At 41.9% G+C, this 17,080-nt stretch overlaps 2 protein-coding genes across 2 annotated transcripts in view; one reads left to right on the top strand and one right to left on the bottom strand.

The window, feature by feature from the left end:
* The window catches only part of ssh2a (slingshot protein phosphatase 2a), a 32,277-nt gene extending 19,213 nt beyond the window's left edge, over positions 1–13,064 (bottom strand). Inside the window, exons 1-2 of the mRNA XM_061781399.1 lie at positions 12,864–13,064; positions 9,735–9,778 (exon numbers count right to left, since the gene is read on the bottom strand). Coding sequence (XP_061637383.1) covers positions 9,735–9,778; positions 12,864–12,926 — 107 coding nt within the window. The 5' untranslated portion in view covers positions 12,927–13,064. The remainder of the gene's footprint in view (positions 1–9,734; positions 9,779–12,863) is intronic.
* tp53i13 (tumor protein p53 inducible protein 13) overlaps positions 1–17,080 on the top strand; it is a 400,199-nt gene that overhangs the window by 101,381 nt on the left and 281,738 nt on the right. The gene's annotated exons all lie outside the window — the stretch shown is intronic.

Raw genomic sequence — 17,080 nt, forward strand, 5'->3', positions numbered from 1 at the left:
ACTAAAATAAAAAAAAAATAACAGTCAGTGCAACATACAGTACATAAAATATGTGCAAATTCAGCTTAATCTAAAACATAAAACAATCTTTGCAAAATAATAAATTAAGCCAAATTCAGCTCCAAGGAATGGTCTTATACTATATTGTTTCTACTTGTTAGACAGCACAATATTGTAGGCTGAGCAGGCAGATTACAAAAACGGGAACAAGGCTGGAGTGAATATAACAAGTATAAATACCCCTGTTCAAATGCCAGGTTTATGTTTTGTAAAAAAAAAATTTGAGCAAGATAAATCATTTAAAAACTTTCTCCACCTACATGTGACCTACAATTTGAACAACACAACCGGTTTATTTCTTTTTGAGAGGGAAGGTGAAAAAAGAAAAACAACTGGAATAAACTTGAATGTGATTGACTTGGACTTGACGTTTAACTTGCTGCCTTCTTTGCCAGGTCACCATTGCAAAAGAGATGTTCTGTTTTAATTGGTGTTTTACTTGGTTAAATAAAGTTTAAACAAACAAAAAAAAGAAGATACATTTGGTTGCACAAGGATGCACTCCCTCTTATAACTGGCATGTGGCTGTGTTGGGAAATAACAGATCACATTCAACCTCATGTTCAATGGGAGTCCACACACACCTACCACCATTTCAATTTTCAAGTGGAACAACAACACATGCATAGGGCCTTCCAGAAACAGTATTTGCTTTATCCACAAAAAATGACTGTATGAAGAAGCTATTTGCTAACCAGACTTATTCATTAAGTGCGTGTGTGTGTGAGAGAGAGAGAGAGAGAGAGAAAACGTACCCCAGAAGGTGCATGTTTTACAGTTACTGTACTTGTGACCATAAAGTAGGGCTCATGTTGCCATAAGCACAGCCAAAACATCAGCAAAAAAGACCTGCAACTTAACGCAAGATGCTTTCTCAAGTTAGAAGTGGGCTGAAATATCCATGTTTGGACACTGATAAAACTACGTTCCACGTTAAAGCTGTTGTTTTTCATACTCCGTAATGGAAACACGAGGCGCGCGCTGCTATCGCAACTCACTTTGATTGGGCCGCGAAACCCAATCGAAGTCGTTGTGTGCGGACATGTGACTTTCTCGTGCCGTTTGATTGGTGAACTTGAGTCAAATGTAACTGTGATAATCACGGTGGATTGGAGCAAGGACACCCAATCCGGAAGTCGAAAATGAATGTCTAAAGATAGATCGTGCACGCAATTATTGTTAAATGAAAGTAGTGTACGGTATGTAGAGTATTGTAACAGAGTAACAGTACAGTTTCTTCTTAACATAAATACTTGAGTGAAGGTCAAAGGTATGCTTCATTAAAACTATTCTGACAAGTACAATTTATCCAAAATGTTACTCGAGTAAATGTAACAGAGTAAATGTAGCACATTCCTACCCACCTCTGCATTTAACTAACAGAGATCCATGCTGAAAGAAGGATTTTTTTTAACCTAATTTTATTACCTAATAAACCTTTTATATTCAGCTGCCATGCCAACATCTAGAGCCCGATGCAATCGGTCAACAATTTGAAACAATTTAAAACTGCCGCCCACCTTGTCATACCAGCTTGTGCCACGTTAACTTAAAACACTTCTTGGAAGACTTCTATAGCAGATACATTGCATGCAGTGGAGTTATTCTGTACAATAAAATAACCCCTATGTATGGAAATGCAATATAAATGTGTCGGCTGTTATCAACTATGACATGTTTTGGTATTGATTATCTATTTATTAAGCCATTATTAGCCAGTTTCTGAAAAAAATTATTATTTATATGTGTCTGTGTATGAATTACATGCACAGTGTATCAAATATTGGCTTGCATGAAAGCTTGAAGCGTTTCCACGTTCCCAACAAACCCCCTGGCCAAAACACCGTTTAACTCAATTGTGGAATACAGGCCTCCTCAAAGTGAATACTGTTATGTCATCTCTCTGAAATTAATATTTTCTTTCATGAAAATCCAGCATTTTATGCATTAGTCTTGCTTGACTTCGTTGAGAAATGTTGAAAAAAAACAACTTGAATTTGGAAACTGTACATTTGCTCACGTTCATGGAGCATGAAAAATGATTATCCAGTCAGTGCAATATACAGTACAATGAATATGCAAAAAACATAAAATGGATGAGTCCAGTTATGTTTTCTTCGATTCCAAGTCTTAATTAGAAACAATGAGAAGCCAAACCGAAAACATGGTTTGGCAGGACTACCTTTGGTGTAACACAATCATCATTTTAATCGAGCAAAAACGAAAACAGAAACTTTGGAACAATGTATATGCTAAACGTTAACCACAACAACTCATAAAGAATGTTGATATTTAACACTGTGCTCGCCATGTGTCCAACTGATTAGATCACTAACGACACAAACACACCAGCACTTGCTCTGCTGTCGTCACGCTACACCACACCTCGTCTCACCTTCCTATGCACAACTGTTGCATCACAAAGTCCGCTAGTGTCCTCTCATGTTAGCACACAACCCAAACACAGCTGCTCCGATGCTTTAGTCATGAGGTTCTGTTTAGTGCGACCAAATTAACTGGTCTTCGGTGGGAACCTGGATTACAGGCCGGTAACTCGAGATGGATGTTGTTTGTTGTTTAGCTGAGCTCTGGAAAAGTTACACAACTGGTTCTCTGAGCGAAGGAACAGACACATGGAGGTCAAAGATGAGCTGAGGTTTGAACACGTCAATTAGGTCAGGTTATAAAGGGTCAGATCATTCAATAAGGACTAGGCTATATGGACAAGACCTGAGGACTACAGGGTCACAGTTATGAGAGCTAAGAAGCCAAATATGAACACTCCAGAACACCTGTTCTTGAACACTTTTCAGGTTGGAAAGATGGATGTTTGTCGACCTCCGATGTGTTCATACAGTATTTGAAAAACATGTTTGCCAATAGATGAGTGTAAAGAAGAAAATGTTCACAGCTATAGCCCAAAAATTAAAAATGATAATTGTGTACCCACTGTATTGGAGAAGGATGCGAACACAGGGTTCAGACAGAGATTATAGCATGTTCAAGAGATGAGTCTCTTCGCATAAACATGACTAACTTTGCGATGTACTTTTGCAATTCTTGATTTTGACTTGGATGAGATTCGCCCGTAGTTCCTCAAGGTTCTGGATGTTGTAGGGCTGTCCTGGTTGACACGCCTCTGCAACATCGTGTGGACATCGGGGACAGTGCCTCTTGATTGGCAGACTTGGGTGGTGGTCCCCCTTTTTAAGAAGGGGGACCGGAGGGTGTGTTCCAACTACAGGGGAATCACACTCCTCAGCCTCCCTAGTAAGGTCTATTCAGGGGTGCTGGAGAGGAGGGTCCGTCGGAAAGTTGAATCTCAGATTCAGGAGGAGCAGTGTGGTTTTCGTCCTGGCTGTGGAACAGTGGACCAGCTCTACACTCTTAGCAGGGTCCTCGAGGGTGCATGGCAGTTGGCCCAACCAGTCTACATGTGTTTTGTGGACTTGGAGAAGGCGTTCGACCGTGTCCCTCGGGGTGTCCTGTGGGGGGTGCTTCGGGAGTATGGGGGTACCGAACACCCTGATACGGGCTGTTCGGTCCCTGTACGTCCGGAGTCAGAGTTTGGTCCGCATATCCGGCAGTAAGTCGGACTTGTTTCCGGTGAGGGTTGGACTCCGCCAAGGCTGCCCTTTGTCACTGATTCTGTTCATAACTTTTATGGACAGAATTTCTAGGCACAGCCGAGGCGTAGAGGGGGTCAGGTTTGGTGGCCTCGGTATTTCATTTCTGCTTTTTGCAGATGATGTGGTTCTGTTGGCTTCATCAAGCTGTGACCTCCAACTCTCACTGGAGCAGTTCGCAGCTGAGTGTGAAGAGGCTGGGATGAGAATCAGCACCTCCAAATCTGAGACCATGGTCCTCAGTCAGAAAACGGTGGCGTGCCCTCTCCAGGTCGGGGATGAGATCCTGCCCCAAGTGGAGGAGTTCAACTATCTTGGGGTCTTGTTCACAAGTGAGGGAAGAATGGAACGGGAGATCGACAGGCGGATCGGTGCAGCGTCTGCAGTGATGCGGACTTTGTATCGATCCGTTGTGGTAAAGACGGAGCTAAGCCAGAAGGCAAAGCTCTCGATTTACCGGTCGATTTACCTACCCTCACCTATGGTCACAAGCTGTGGGTCGTGACTGAAAGAACAAGATCCCGGATACAAGCGGCCGAAATGAGTTTCCTCCGCAGGGTGTCCGGGCTCTCCCTTAGAGATAGGGTGAGAAGCTCGGTCATCCGGGAGGATCTCAGAGTAGAGCCGCTGCGCCTCCACATCGAGAGGAGCCAGATGAGGTGGCTTGGGCATCTGATTCGGATGCCTCCCGGACGCCTCCCTGGTGAGGTGTTCCGGGCACGTCCCACCGGGAGGAGACCCCGGGGACGACCCAGGACACGCTGGAGAGACTACATCCTTCGGCTGGCCTGGGAACGCCTCGGGATACCCCCGGAAGAGCTGGATGAAGTGGGTGAAGGGAAGTCTTGGTGTCCCTGCTAAAGCTACTGCCCCCGCGACCCGACCCGGATAAGCGGTAGAAAATGGATGGATGGATGGATGAATTTTGACTTGTATAATGTAATGTACATCTCTTCAGCCATATTGTACTGACCAGAGATGCATTTTAGTGTGTGGGTCAGAAATTAGTATAACACTTTTTGTCGCCAGGCTCCCTAAAAATCTGGTTAAAAATAGTGTGGCGTGTATAGTTTTTTAACATCTCTACATGGGGTGTGTGTGATCATTTTGTCCAAACAGAATCCTTAACATTTTGGGCTAAAGTAACCTAGCTCTGCTTGTCAGCATCCATGTGACAGCTGACAGACACACTTGTAATGAGACTTTTAATAGCATGACATGGACAGATAAAATGTCACGATGTATTTGTTTGACCTACAATCTGCATTTCAGCGGGTACCTCTTTCCACACTAATCCTGGACAGGAAATTAAAAAAAGACTGAGGAAAGTGCTTTTTGTTATTAAGCCAAGCAAACAGTCTATATTTACAGTGGATATATAAAGACAACACTCCAAAGTTGAAATGTCAGTGTTTGTGATAAGTATAATTGTGAACACAAATTTCATCTATAGATATGAGAGAGTAGGCATGATGATGACCTTGTATTACATACTATGCAAAAACACAGAACAATACAAGGAAAAGGCCGAAGTACGGACGATGTAAAACGCAAATAAAAGGGACAGCACTTATTTTTCCACAGGCGTTTCCTCAACCTCAATTTCTTTTGAAAGGTATACTATACAATTAACCACATTATCACAACCCCCCCCCCCCCCACCCCACCAATGAGGTAAGTTTGGATAAACTTACAGTAAAAACTTTTCAAACAGTTTCGAGTTTTTAAAACATTTATTTATAATAATTTTGTACTGTGTGTTTTTAGGCCACAAAAAAAAAAAAAGTGCTTCAATTTAATGGGGATCAACCTTCAATTCTGACTGCTGTTTCCTATCACAATATCCTCGCAAATGCCCGTAAGGAGCAGCCCCTTTTGTTTGATTGCCAAAGCAGGACAATCGTCACTAGTTTTGCAGTTGGTCCAATTGTTTAAATAATAATAAAAAAAAGTCTGACTGTTCTTAAGGGAACTGAAGTATCTCTTACAGTAGTCGTGCTATACTGGCGTGTGTGATGCAAAGGAGTAGTGATGATGCGTTAAGTTAATCTTTGAGAAAAGACAATATACTGTAGCGTCCCCGCTCATATTCTGGGGCCCCTCTACAATAACACTGGCCTTTACGGCTCCTTGGATCCATACGCAGGGTGGCCAACAAAGTTAATTGGCCCACGGCTGTTATGTAATACACATTAGGGGTCACCCAAGAAGGTCTCTGGCTGCAATCGGCATGTTAGCGCGTTAAGCAATGCTGAACAAATGGTGAGCTATGAGCAAAATGGTGAAAGAGGACGTTGATGATGCAGGAGGGAATATGTACAACATTTATGTCAGTGGGTATGACTTCACCGGCTGCTGCTATGTTCATGTATTACCTAACAGATAATGGGGAACATACGTCCTTTTAGGCTTTATTGGGGTGTGTGCTCAAGGTTCGTAGGCGTGATGTCGCCATGTTTTCAAAATGTGTGTGATATAACAGACTAGCGTATCTGACATCAGGATCAAATTGAAAACTGTGCACATAGCAAACCGCAGGAAAACCTTTACGTCACACTTCACATTATTTTCAGTGCAATTCATCAATGTCGCTGCAATTTCCTTCTTCCCCTCACAAAAGGACAGAATGTTCAGCTAAGCAATAATTCACTCATAACTAGTTCCACCAAAATCAGTTTCAAGCAGATTAAGACTCAGTGGTTATGTTAAGAAACAAAAAAATTTGAGAATTATGCATGTTCTTACGGTGTTGCTCCTTACTACAGAAACAACAGATCTTCGATGCTGCATCTGTGATTAATTGGCTTCAATTTGCTGTTTGGAATGACCTCATTGATATAATGGCATTATTTAATTGCTCAGGTCTGAGAGCCTCTACATTTTACCTAAGTCAGGGCTCGAGACTGCGACCAAATTTGTCACATATGCGACCTGTTTTTCAGCTTGTGCGATTAAAAATGTCATTGTTGCACTTGCGCGAGTGCAAGTTTTAATTGCTGAAAGTGTTTTCCACTGCAATCTCCTCCTGTATGAGAGAGAGAGAAAGAGCGCTGTGATGCGGTGTCAATGTTATTAATTCAATTTGTGTCATCCATGCCCGGTTTGGGGACTATGATTTTAAATAGGTAAATTGTTTTGTTTTGCTAGTAAATCATTAGCAAAATAGTGTAAATGATACTTTTATATGGTGGTGGTACATTTATGTCATCATTTTGTTCATGTTAATCATATTGTCGTGGTAATGCTCAAAATTAAGTGGGTTTTCCCAGGGGAAGAGGGTTACTGGCCCCTGTAGTGGAACAAATGATCAAATATAAGTAAAGCCTTTGTTTTTTTTCCATTTTATTTTAATTGACCTGTTTTGTCTGCTGCTGCTGGTTGGGAACAAACGTCTTGTTCCCATTAACAAAAATACCATATTTCGAGTCACTGTCAATCGAAACTATAGTATGCCATGGTCATGCTGTACCTCCTCAAAAAATGGTGCAACCGAATCATGTGTTACTAGTGCAAAAGTTAGTGTAGAGCTGTGCCAGTGTGTGAATGAGTTCAGAATTGAAGACTGCGACCCCGCAACTGACACCACCCAATATGCCCCCCCCCCCCAATCCCAAGTTATGCACAATCCAAAATGTAATTCCAACAACTGTAGCTGCTTAGTTACTTAGTAAGCGATTCATCATTCAGTTTGATTCAACTGGAAATTGAATCCTAAGTATTGTGTGCATTAACCAGTACACCAGCAACGGAAATTTACAAGACATGGTCACAGTTGACTCCTGAGGCTCATGAGAGGGCGAACCGGTCCAAAACGCACATGAATGAAATGTGAGAGATAATCTAAAACAAAGCCCACGCCAGAGGGTGAAGAGGAAAATGGAGATGACGCAGATGGTACAGAGACTTTGAGAATGCTTTATTTGTTATGTTTGGGATTTATGACAAATGCCTTACATTGTTTTAACAGTGTAAGAGACCTACAGCCTCTTGAAAGGTTGAACATTCCGGGAATTGCTCAGTACAAAAGCTACAGTGGTTCTTCTATATAATATTGTAGCAGGGGAAGAGAATGTGATAACTTATTAGCTGGGAGAGGGATCAGCTCCAACCAATAGAGAGCTGAAAAAAATCATCTGACCTCAGCAACCCCCAATATCAGATACTGTATCTTTCCAAATCAACAGGGATCCTGTTCTTTGAGATCTTTTTCCGTAAAGTTTGAAGACTGGTTTAACATTGTAGCTGGCAGAGTGCTGAATTTGATTTCAGTTAGCCCACCCATCATACTGTATGTGCCTTGTTTTGGTATTGAGCTACAAGCTAAATTAAAAAGATAATTTAAACAATGATTGAAAATGATGAAATTGCGCTGACAAGAAGGTTCCACAAAATCTTTGTGCTGCATTCTTTTCCTTTTCCCGGAACTACAATTAACTATTCATGCGGTCAATAACAGAGTCAAAGCTTTTTGTGAACTCAGTTTCAAGTTGTATGTTGCTGTGTATAGACAGACACAGTGCATCCACAATATGAGTTTCAAGAACTACAGTATGGTGGACAGTTACAATCATTCAACGGTATCACAACACAGGTGAAACACACACAACCAGAGTGTTTGACTGTTTTTCTCCGCCATTGTCGGTTTATGTTCTGTTGAGGTCAGTGACTAAACAAACCACAGTCGACCAAACTAAGTAAAACAAGATTTATGAATACCCTAAAAGTGCAGATACACACTTTAAAAAGCCACTCATCAATGCAACCACAACCATCTTGCGCAAGATACAACATCAGGAGTCTGACCAAACACTGATGAGAATGCTAAACAAAGACATCATTTATCTGCCCAGAGAGGCTTGATCTAGAAAACTAATGCTGGTTCAAATTGACATTGTGTTTTAAGACAAAAAAATACACAGTTAGGGCTTGTGTTTTCCGTTGGATTTTCACTGACAGGAATTTATTTAATTTTTATTTATTATAATATAAAAAACATTATACACAGATTTACTCCAAAATATTGAGCGGCAAAATGTCAGCATACGGCGCAAGACCTCTTCGCACATCACGTGAACTATGGTCAGTCGGTCTTTAAAAATTAACCAGGGTGTGATTGTGACTTTTGCTTTTTCGTGGACCAGTGCATTTAGGAGTGGGACGTCTGGGCTGGTGTGGCCATCCCCACAGACGACTTCAATCTTGTCCAATCGAAGCGGCTTCTTTCATTCCTTTTAAAAGTGGCATAATAAGTATCTGTCTGCCTGCTCCTTGATCAAATTCACCAAAATCGTATTAGACTAGCTGCACCAAAAGTTAGACATGGTCTGAGCAGGCTAATGTTCAGACCAATTTTCAGTCACCAAATTGTCACATGGGCCAGACGGATATCAACGGACACACCCTGGTTGTGTCTGTACGTCCATTTTGGCGAGCCTCGCGTTTGCACGAAAATCAAGATATGACATCATTTACGGTCCTGCACACGTTGCACAGTCTATGAGAATAGAGCAGAGTGTTTAATTGTTTTTACATCTTAATATTAATGACTATTACTTAATTCAAAACTTTATGGCAGTTAAGAATGCATGGAACTTAAAAATATATATATAAATAAAAAGCCTGTACAACACAAGTTTTATAATGATGACATTTTGACCCTAGAATGGATAATTTATATTTTTATCATTTTCTTTTTACAAAAAGAAAATGGAAGTGCAAGTGCATCTTTCACTGCACATGTTAACAGCTAATGCGGTCTCCTTGAGTAAACCAGCAAGACCAGAGTAACCAAACAAGCATTTTATTTCTTGCAATTTTTAAAATGTATTATAATTTAGAGTGTTAAAATATAATTGTCATCCATTATTTCATTCAATTAAGTGTTACATACATGTGTTTACTGAGAGCATGTCAAAAATGTTGTCGTGAAATGGGATGATATTGATATGCAACCTCCCCCTAGTGGCGCAACTTGCAAACTGCAACAGCCTGAGAACATAGAGGAATGCCGTGTGAGTGTGTGACTGACTCAACAGGATGTGGGCTCACCTTCTGGGCTGGGAGCGACAGTCATCCTCACCACTGCCTGCCTCCTAGAAGAAGGGGGGGAAAAAAGATTTTAAAATTAATTAATACCAGCATCCGTTCACATCAGCAGAGAGCTTAGAGAACACATTGCATCAGGCAGGCCAGGACGGTTGTTTATATCACTTGCTGAGGCAGTCAATTAACCCTCCATTAAAAGAGAGAGAGAGAGAGAGAGAGAGAGAAAGAGAGAAAGAGAGAGAGAAAGAGAGAGAAAAAGTGACTTTTCATTTGTGATATGAGGCACTCGGCTCAGAACAGACAGAAGGGATAAAGCTTAAATAGACTCCATGCTCTTCACGCACTGCCCCAAATGCAATCATCCTCCCCCACCTCAGGAACCAGTTCACCACAAACATAAACATTTTAATCCCTCTGGTAATCCCTCCAAAAACTCAGGAACGTTTTCTTCGGCATCAATCTGTCAACCCTGGGGAAGGCATGGGCCAAATTTACATTACGTACACAGCCCGGAAGGCAACGGGAATAATGCAAGAACAGGATTTATACTGCAATTGCTTGTCGATAAATAATGGTGACAGGGAAAAAGATGCAGGTGTACAATAGTGAGAAGACGCGCATTTAGCTTGATCCAGCGCTACCAGTCCAATCCCAAAAATCTGATCAAGTGAGTGGACAGTCGCCGGGCCGAGGGATGTTCCCCTCTCAGTATGACGCGATACACTTCTACATTACAATTAACTCCAAACAACCATAATATTGAATATACAGTATTCTACCTCTCTCCATTATCATCTTTTTTAAAGGCAGACCATTTGATACAGATCTTTTATTGTATTATCAATGTTTTGTCCCAGTGGTCGTAATGTCCCGGCGATGATTTTTCTATACCATAATAAGTAACAGGGTGTAATGCACACGCTCATCTCTATGGTTACAACAGCTGCATGCATGTGCAGGGAGTGGCCTTATAGCCAATGAGATGAGGGGGATTGGGTGAGCTGCTAGGCAGATTACGGCACACGAGGGCGGCCGCTCCCCGCTGTGCTGACTGCGAGTAACGCCAGCTGGGACAACTGCTGGGTCGATATTTCGGAAGATGTGTTCAAAGGCAAAATGCTAGAAAGCTACAGGGAAGAATGTATAGGGAATTATATGATATTCTGCCGTATTTTTATTGGCCCTTTTTGATACTTATTTCCTTGCTTTCACGCCACATACTGTATACATAAGAGCCTCATCCAGACGTGTCCCACATTATGTGCAGTATACAAACGTATTGTTCCTACATGCTTTTGGAACATAGATTGCTATTTTTTTTTTGTGGGGGGGGGGTCACGCTATTTATTACATTTTTGAGGTCACTGTTCTGTTCTCACTGTGAGAAATTAAACAACTGAGTAAATATTTACATAAAAATCAGGATAATTGACCAATTTTACATAATAACGCCCGCACACACAGTTTCCATGCCCACAATTTGGTGAAAATCATCCGCCATTTCCAAGCAATGGGCAAAGTCCAGCCAAAAGGTAAGCAGAGCTGCTGCTGTGTCAGTGCAGGTTTTGGCATTAACTTCTGATAACACGAAAAGATTCAAATTTTTGGTGAAGCTGTCAACATGGGGCGGATATATACGTGTTTGGCGAGCCGCTGGTAGCTGCCGCATGCGCCACATGCACTGATCCGCACACTAAACAACAAGTGTACTACGGAGGCCCAGTGATGACGCGCTGCCTCCATTAAGGCTCGCTTTTTTTTTTTCTTCAGACTTGTCTAGGCTGTTTGAGAACCAGTATTTTTTTTTATTATGTGATGCCATCCATAATTTGGCCTGTTTGCTGGCTTTTGGTAGTTGGCTGGTTATGGGAGTCACATCCTTCCTTTTTTTTTCTTCACGGTCTCAAAAAAACAAAACAAACAAAAAAAAAAAACCTCTTGGACGTGTTTGCAAAGTACTCTGGGTTCACATCCATAAATTCACACGTTAAACCACAGAGAGTGATCAAGTACCATTGCTTTACATTTAAATCTATGGTTTTTTTTTTTCATTAATAGCTAATGGTAACGAATACTCCTCTGTGGAATCTGAACACAACTTCATGTACCTTGAGCGAACCAACAGGACACTGGTGGAACATTTGGCGGCCGACAAAAGGACTTTGACAGTTTGCTGCAGGAGTGTAAATTATGTCTGTCGCCCACTCGTCTCTCACTCCTTATTCATTGGAGTGAGGTTTGCGCCTAATTAAATTACTCAGTTATCAGTATAGTCTGAGTGGGTGTATTGAGCTCTTTCAAACATTTATTTATTATATAGCCAAAAAATAAATACAGAAATCCATCGATTATCAAGATCAGGGATAAAGGGCAGATATTTCCGCTGACTTTTTGAAATGCAGGGTGCAACAATTAAGATTAAAAACTGCTGATTGATACTAAATTGGAGCACGGTGGTGAATGGTCAAGAAGTGCGAGTCACAGCTCTAAGGTTCGGGGTTTGAATCTCTGCTGCGGCCTTTCTGTGTGTTTGCATGTTCTCCCCTGTGCCCCCCCCCCCCCCCCCCCCCCCCAAGTGCTCTTCACATTCCAAAAACATGCACGTTCACTGAAGACTTGTCTCAGTTGTCCATGTGACTTTGCATGGTTTTGCCCTGCCATGTAAAAAGTGACCAGTCCAGGGTGTACTGGGACTCGTCCTGGGAACCGACACTTACCGCACAGGCTTCCAATGGCAATTGCATCTATGGAAGTGGAAGCCAACACGGCCGCGTGTCAGTGTGACTCAGCAGCTTTATGGAGGCGTCAAAAGGAGATAAGAGGACGCCCGAAGGAGCTGCTTTCTCGCGTCTTCCTGAATAGACTCACGAGGAAGTAAGTTAGCAAACTGCTAATGATGTAGCTGCACTGACTGTAGTTTTGTTTGTTGAACAAACGGGTGTTAGCTTGAACAAGAAAACTGAGAAAGGGAAATTAACTTTGAGCTAATATGCTGTAAAGTTAGCGCTAAGGAATGAAGTGAGCCCCCCAAAAAAACAAAACAGAAAAACCAGTGACATTCGGGACGGAGCTTTCCGCCAGATGTAAAAAAAAACAACAAAACAAACAAAAAACACTTTGGCGGATACTCACCGACACACAGGGGCTGGAGGTAGTGCTCGGGGTCGGTGACCGCTGGACGGTGACCAGCGCCATCCCGGCTCGCACCACCTCGGTCACCTACAAGCGTAAAAAGTCGCAATGCTGGACATTTTTCTGAGATGTAAACTACAGTTAGCTCTCGAGGTGAAGTCTAGTGGCTGGTGTTACCCGGCGTCGTAGCACCGGACATTTTCATTAGCGACATCCGGCGTTCATTGTAAAAATGTAATGACGCCATTTACTGTTATCATATTTCTGAGTATCCTGAACTGTATCATTCTTAAAAAATATATATCGTTTTTTAATTGAAATAAAATGTATATTAAAAAAAAAACATGCTTTCATTTTTATGAGCGTATTGTGCCTCGGTGTTGACGAATGTAGCTTTTATTTTGAAAGGTATATCATCAAGCCCTTTCCCTCCGCTTTAGATGCCATCGGTTGGCTTGATTTCATTTTCTCGGCTCGGCAGCTGATGTTGTGCGCATGCGTTGAAGTGGCCGGCTGTTAAAAGGGCGTGAAGGCTGTCTGGCGCGAACATCTTCTTGATTTTCTTGACACAAGACGCACTCATCAATTAAGTAATATAATGAAGACGGAAGAGATCGCTACACCAATAGCGTTAAAGTGTTTGTTGGTGACTGGGGACATGTAGGATCCTGAATTATGCATTTGTGTGCCCATGTCTGTTACTGGTGCAGATGACCTGACCCCATTCATTCTCTTGGTACATGACATGGGGTGTCAAAGCAAGTGGTAGTGTTTTTTTGTTGTTGTTTGTTTTTTGTTTTTTCTTCTCCTAGTGTCAAAGCACACATCAAATGACCTATCGTGGTACAGCGTCATTGATTGACAAATGATAACTTCTTTACTTTAGATTTGAATACTTAGACAGGAAGGGGATCCAAATAATAAAAGAAAAAAAGCAAAAAAAAAACTCAGAGTCAGTGTGAAGCAATTGATTCATTGCATGATCTGGGTCATTGCCAGCGCCTCAGTCCTCAACCTGCCCCCCTGAACTGCTTCCTCCCAATCCCCCACCCTTCCTCCATTTCAAAGAAAATCAGAAGCAACGTGACATCTTCAAACATAAATAGTGCACCTGTGAGCTCATGTGGAATGAGCAAAAATTGACTGTTTAATTGGAACTAAGCGATGAACACAGATATGCTTGTAAAAAGAAGAGCGCTCCAATGATTGATGACATCTCCCCCTTTGCACGTGCGCCTTTATAATGAATGTGAGCGCTCAAGCATGGAGGCCATCTTTGGCCTTCTTCGTGCCAGCTCGCTCAGTATGCAAACCGAGCCACGTTACTGCTAAACGAAGGTGAAGGTGGACGAGGTCGTAGAGGTTGTAGATTTTTCGCTCACTGGATGCCGCAATTAAAGAAGGCGCTGGTGAAGGATGCAAAAGGGTGCTGTAGAAAACAAGATTAGGATTAGAGCGGAGGTTAATTCTACTTCGGGGGCTCTATAGTGTCACCGCAGAAGCTATGAGACGAAAGACAATCCTCTTCTAATTAAAGCTCTGCTCAGCATGAGAGGTTGCAAACAGATTAAATGTGTGTCCGGGGTCAGAGAGAGAGAGTGTGTGTGTGTGTGTGTGTGTGTGTGTGTGTGTGTGTTTGTTCGGCCTATGTAAAGGAAAGCAAAACAATCAGCACAGATTTGCAGACAGTGATGGTGAAAACAGGTTTCTTTGACAGCATGTTGTTTCTCGACCAACAGGGGGAGACGCGCGCCCATTCTAATAACTTCCTGACTGGAAATGTCCACTCTTACGATGACTTATTAGTATAGTTATATATACTTAGAATATTAGATAGATATTTTTTAGATTACAATATACTTATTAGTGTATGATAAAATGTAGGTGATTTGGAGAAAACTATTAAGATGATCATTTTTACAAAACAAGCAAGTAGTACAATGACCTGTTGGTCGAGATGTTCTGGGTTTGAATCTGGGCTCTACCCTGCGTGGCGTTTCCATGTTAGGTTAATTAAAAACTACTAATAATAATGATAGTCATGAGAATGATGTCCAGAACATTACTTAGAATTGTACTTTTAAGGTTGTCATGTAACTGTGTAAGTTTAGGGTGAGAGGTGGCATGCAACCTGGACTGGTAACCGGTCACTCGCAGGGCTAACACATCGACAGACCAAACCGTTCACACAAATTCATACCAAAGGAGCATTTTAACACTTGCTGTATTTCAAAGCCAAAACCTCTTTCTGCACTGTGCTGCCCATATTAACTCACTATTGAAGATACGTTTTATATATATATATATATATATATGTATGAGAGGACAAAACATTGAGCTTTTGCTTCTGTTTATATGTTGGGAAGCCAGGTGTGTGTGTGTGTGTGTGTGTGTGCGTCGCAGAAGTCCCCCTCTGCAAAGATAAGATGGTATTCTCCCTTCTTGCAAAATGAGTTCATTAGAGGAGTGAAAGACGACCGTTGCAGGGATACAGTGTTTCTGTACGATAAAGGACCGGAGCAACTGATTGGAAGCAGGGGGGGAAAAAAGATTTTCATTTCCTGTTCTTCAGAGGCAGAGGCCGTATCAGAGCATCAGCAGAGTGCCTCAGTTGCGGGAAGAAACGGAGAGGCGACTGAGAGGACCGATGGCGCAAGCTATAGAGGTAAATGCCAGTATTTTATATCCCGCCCGAAAAAGTCACCCTTTCAAATCAGAACTGAGAGGAGTGCGGAAAAAAATAAATGAGTTGAAAGATACAGCATGTCAAACCGAGCTGTTCTGTGGAAAAAGTCAGTCAAAGTGAGCTGCTTGGGGTTATCTCAGTGCAGGAGGCCAAAAGCAAACAGTCAAAATGGCACAGCTTGAGAAGTGACAACTATCCTCCAGCATTAGGAAAGAAAGGGAGTGTGATATGGAGGATGAAATGAACTGGAGGTGTTGATAGACACCTGATAGTGAGGCAGGCTGGTAGGGAGATGCTGAGATGACAGGTACAGGTATGAGCAGGAGGGATACGCGGGCTACGCTCCACTGTTTAATATAGATCTGCAGCGATTAGCCAGGCCCGAGAACATAGGATGTGTCCGTCAGTCAGTGGAAGGGAGCTCAGAGGAAATTGCCACAATAAACGGCACACACATACGCGTGTGTGTGGATGTACACGATGCAGCTGTGAACCTTAAATTAAATCCAATACAAATGGGTAGAGAAGTCACGTGCAGTCATGAGTCCGGAATTGAGCACCTTCATGATGTGCACAAAAGATTTATGCTCAGCTCATAACACACGCAGCAACGCCCAAAACTAAATATACTTACACTCTAACTAAGAGCATTTGCAAATTTCAGTTTGGAGGATTACTCAGTGATGACAAGGAAGCGCACCGATTGACCTTTGGTCAGCGCAGCAGAATTCATGCCTTGATGACATATTGCACACATTGCATGCAAACTCCTCTCCAGTTTAACATGACTCATTTTTTTCCCACATAATCTGAGGCTTGTTATAGCCCAAACCATTCAGATGCAAAATATATTTTACCTCTCGTTGTAGTTTGCAGTGTCGTAGAACTGCACTGCATCACACTGATTTTGCCTGTTGCCTGTCATTATGTTAAGAGCATTTTCACAACTCTTGCATTGGATTATGAAGATAATGCAGGTGTACCTAATGTTATGACCCGCGATTGTATCCTACGCGTTACATTCAGAGAGCAGATTGAAAAGAACTGCAACAACTCCATTTGTGCCACATACTTGAGATTTAAAACCCTAAAAATACAGGAATTGCACTGGTAGAAAACTAGTAGACAAACCACAATCAACAATTGTGACATGATGCCCTTATCTACAAATTGAAAATATTCAACCTTTAAGATCTTCCAAGAAACACTGAATAAAAGCACATTTGGTGATGCACAATTATTATTTTAAATGTTATGCATTGCATCATAGTGAAATCTGTTTTGAATATTTTGGTTTCTCACTCCATCAGAAGGTTATCATATTGTAATAAGCAGCACTTGGTATTAGGGATGGGCAAACACATGGCCGATACTGGCCTTATTTCAAGGTATCGGGTAGTCGTGAAGGCCGCCGATACCAGCCACCAATATTTAAGGCAAACAGATCTGACATCAAGTAAGTCATCCTTTCCAGTAGTTGTAGTACATAAGGTCTTTGTTCCCAATAATCTGTCATTATGTTAATTGAAAT

This window comes from Phyllopteryx taeniolatus, chromosome 8 (assembly GCF_024500385.1).
Source record: "Phyllopteryx taeniolatus isolate TA_2022b chromosome 8, UOR_Ptae_1.2, whole genome shotgun sequence".
NCBI classification, from domain to species: Eukaryota; Metazoa; Chordata; class Actinopteri; order Syngnathiformes; family Syngnathidae; genus Phyllopteryx; species Phyllopteryx taeniolatus.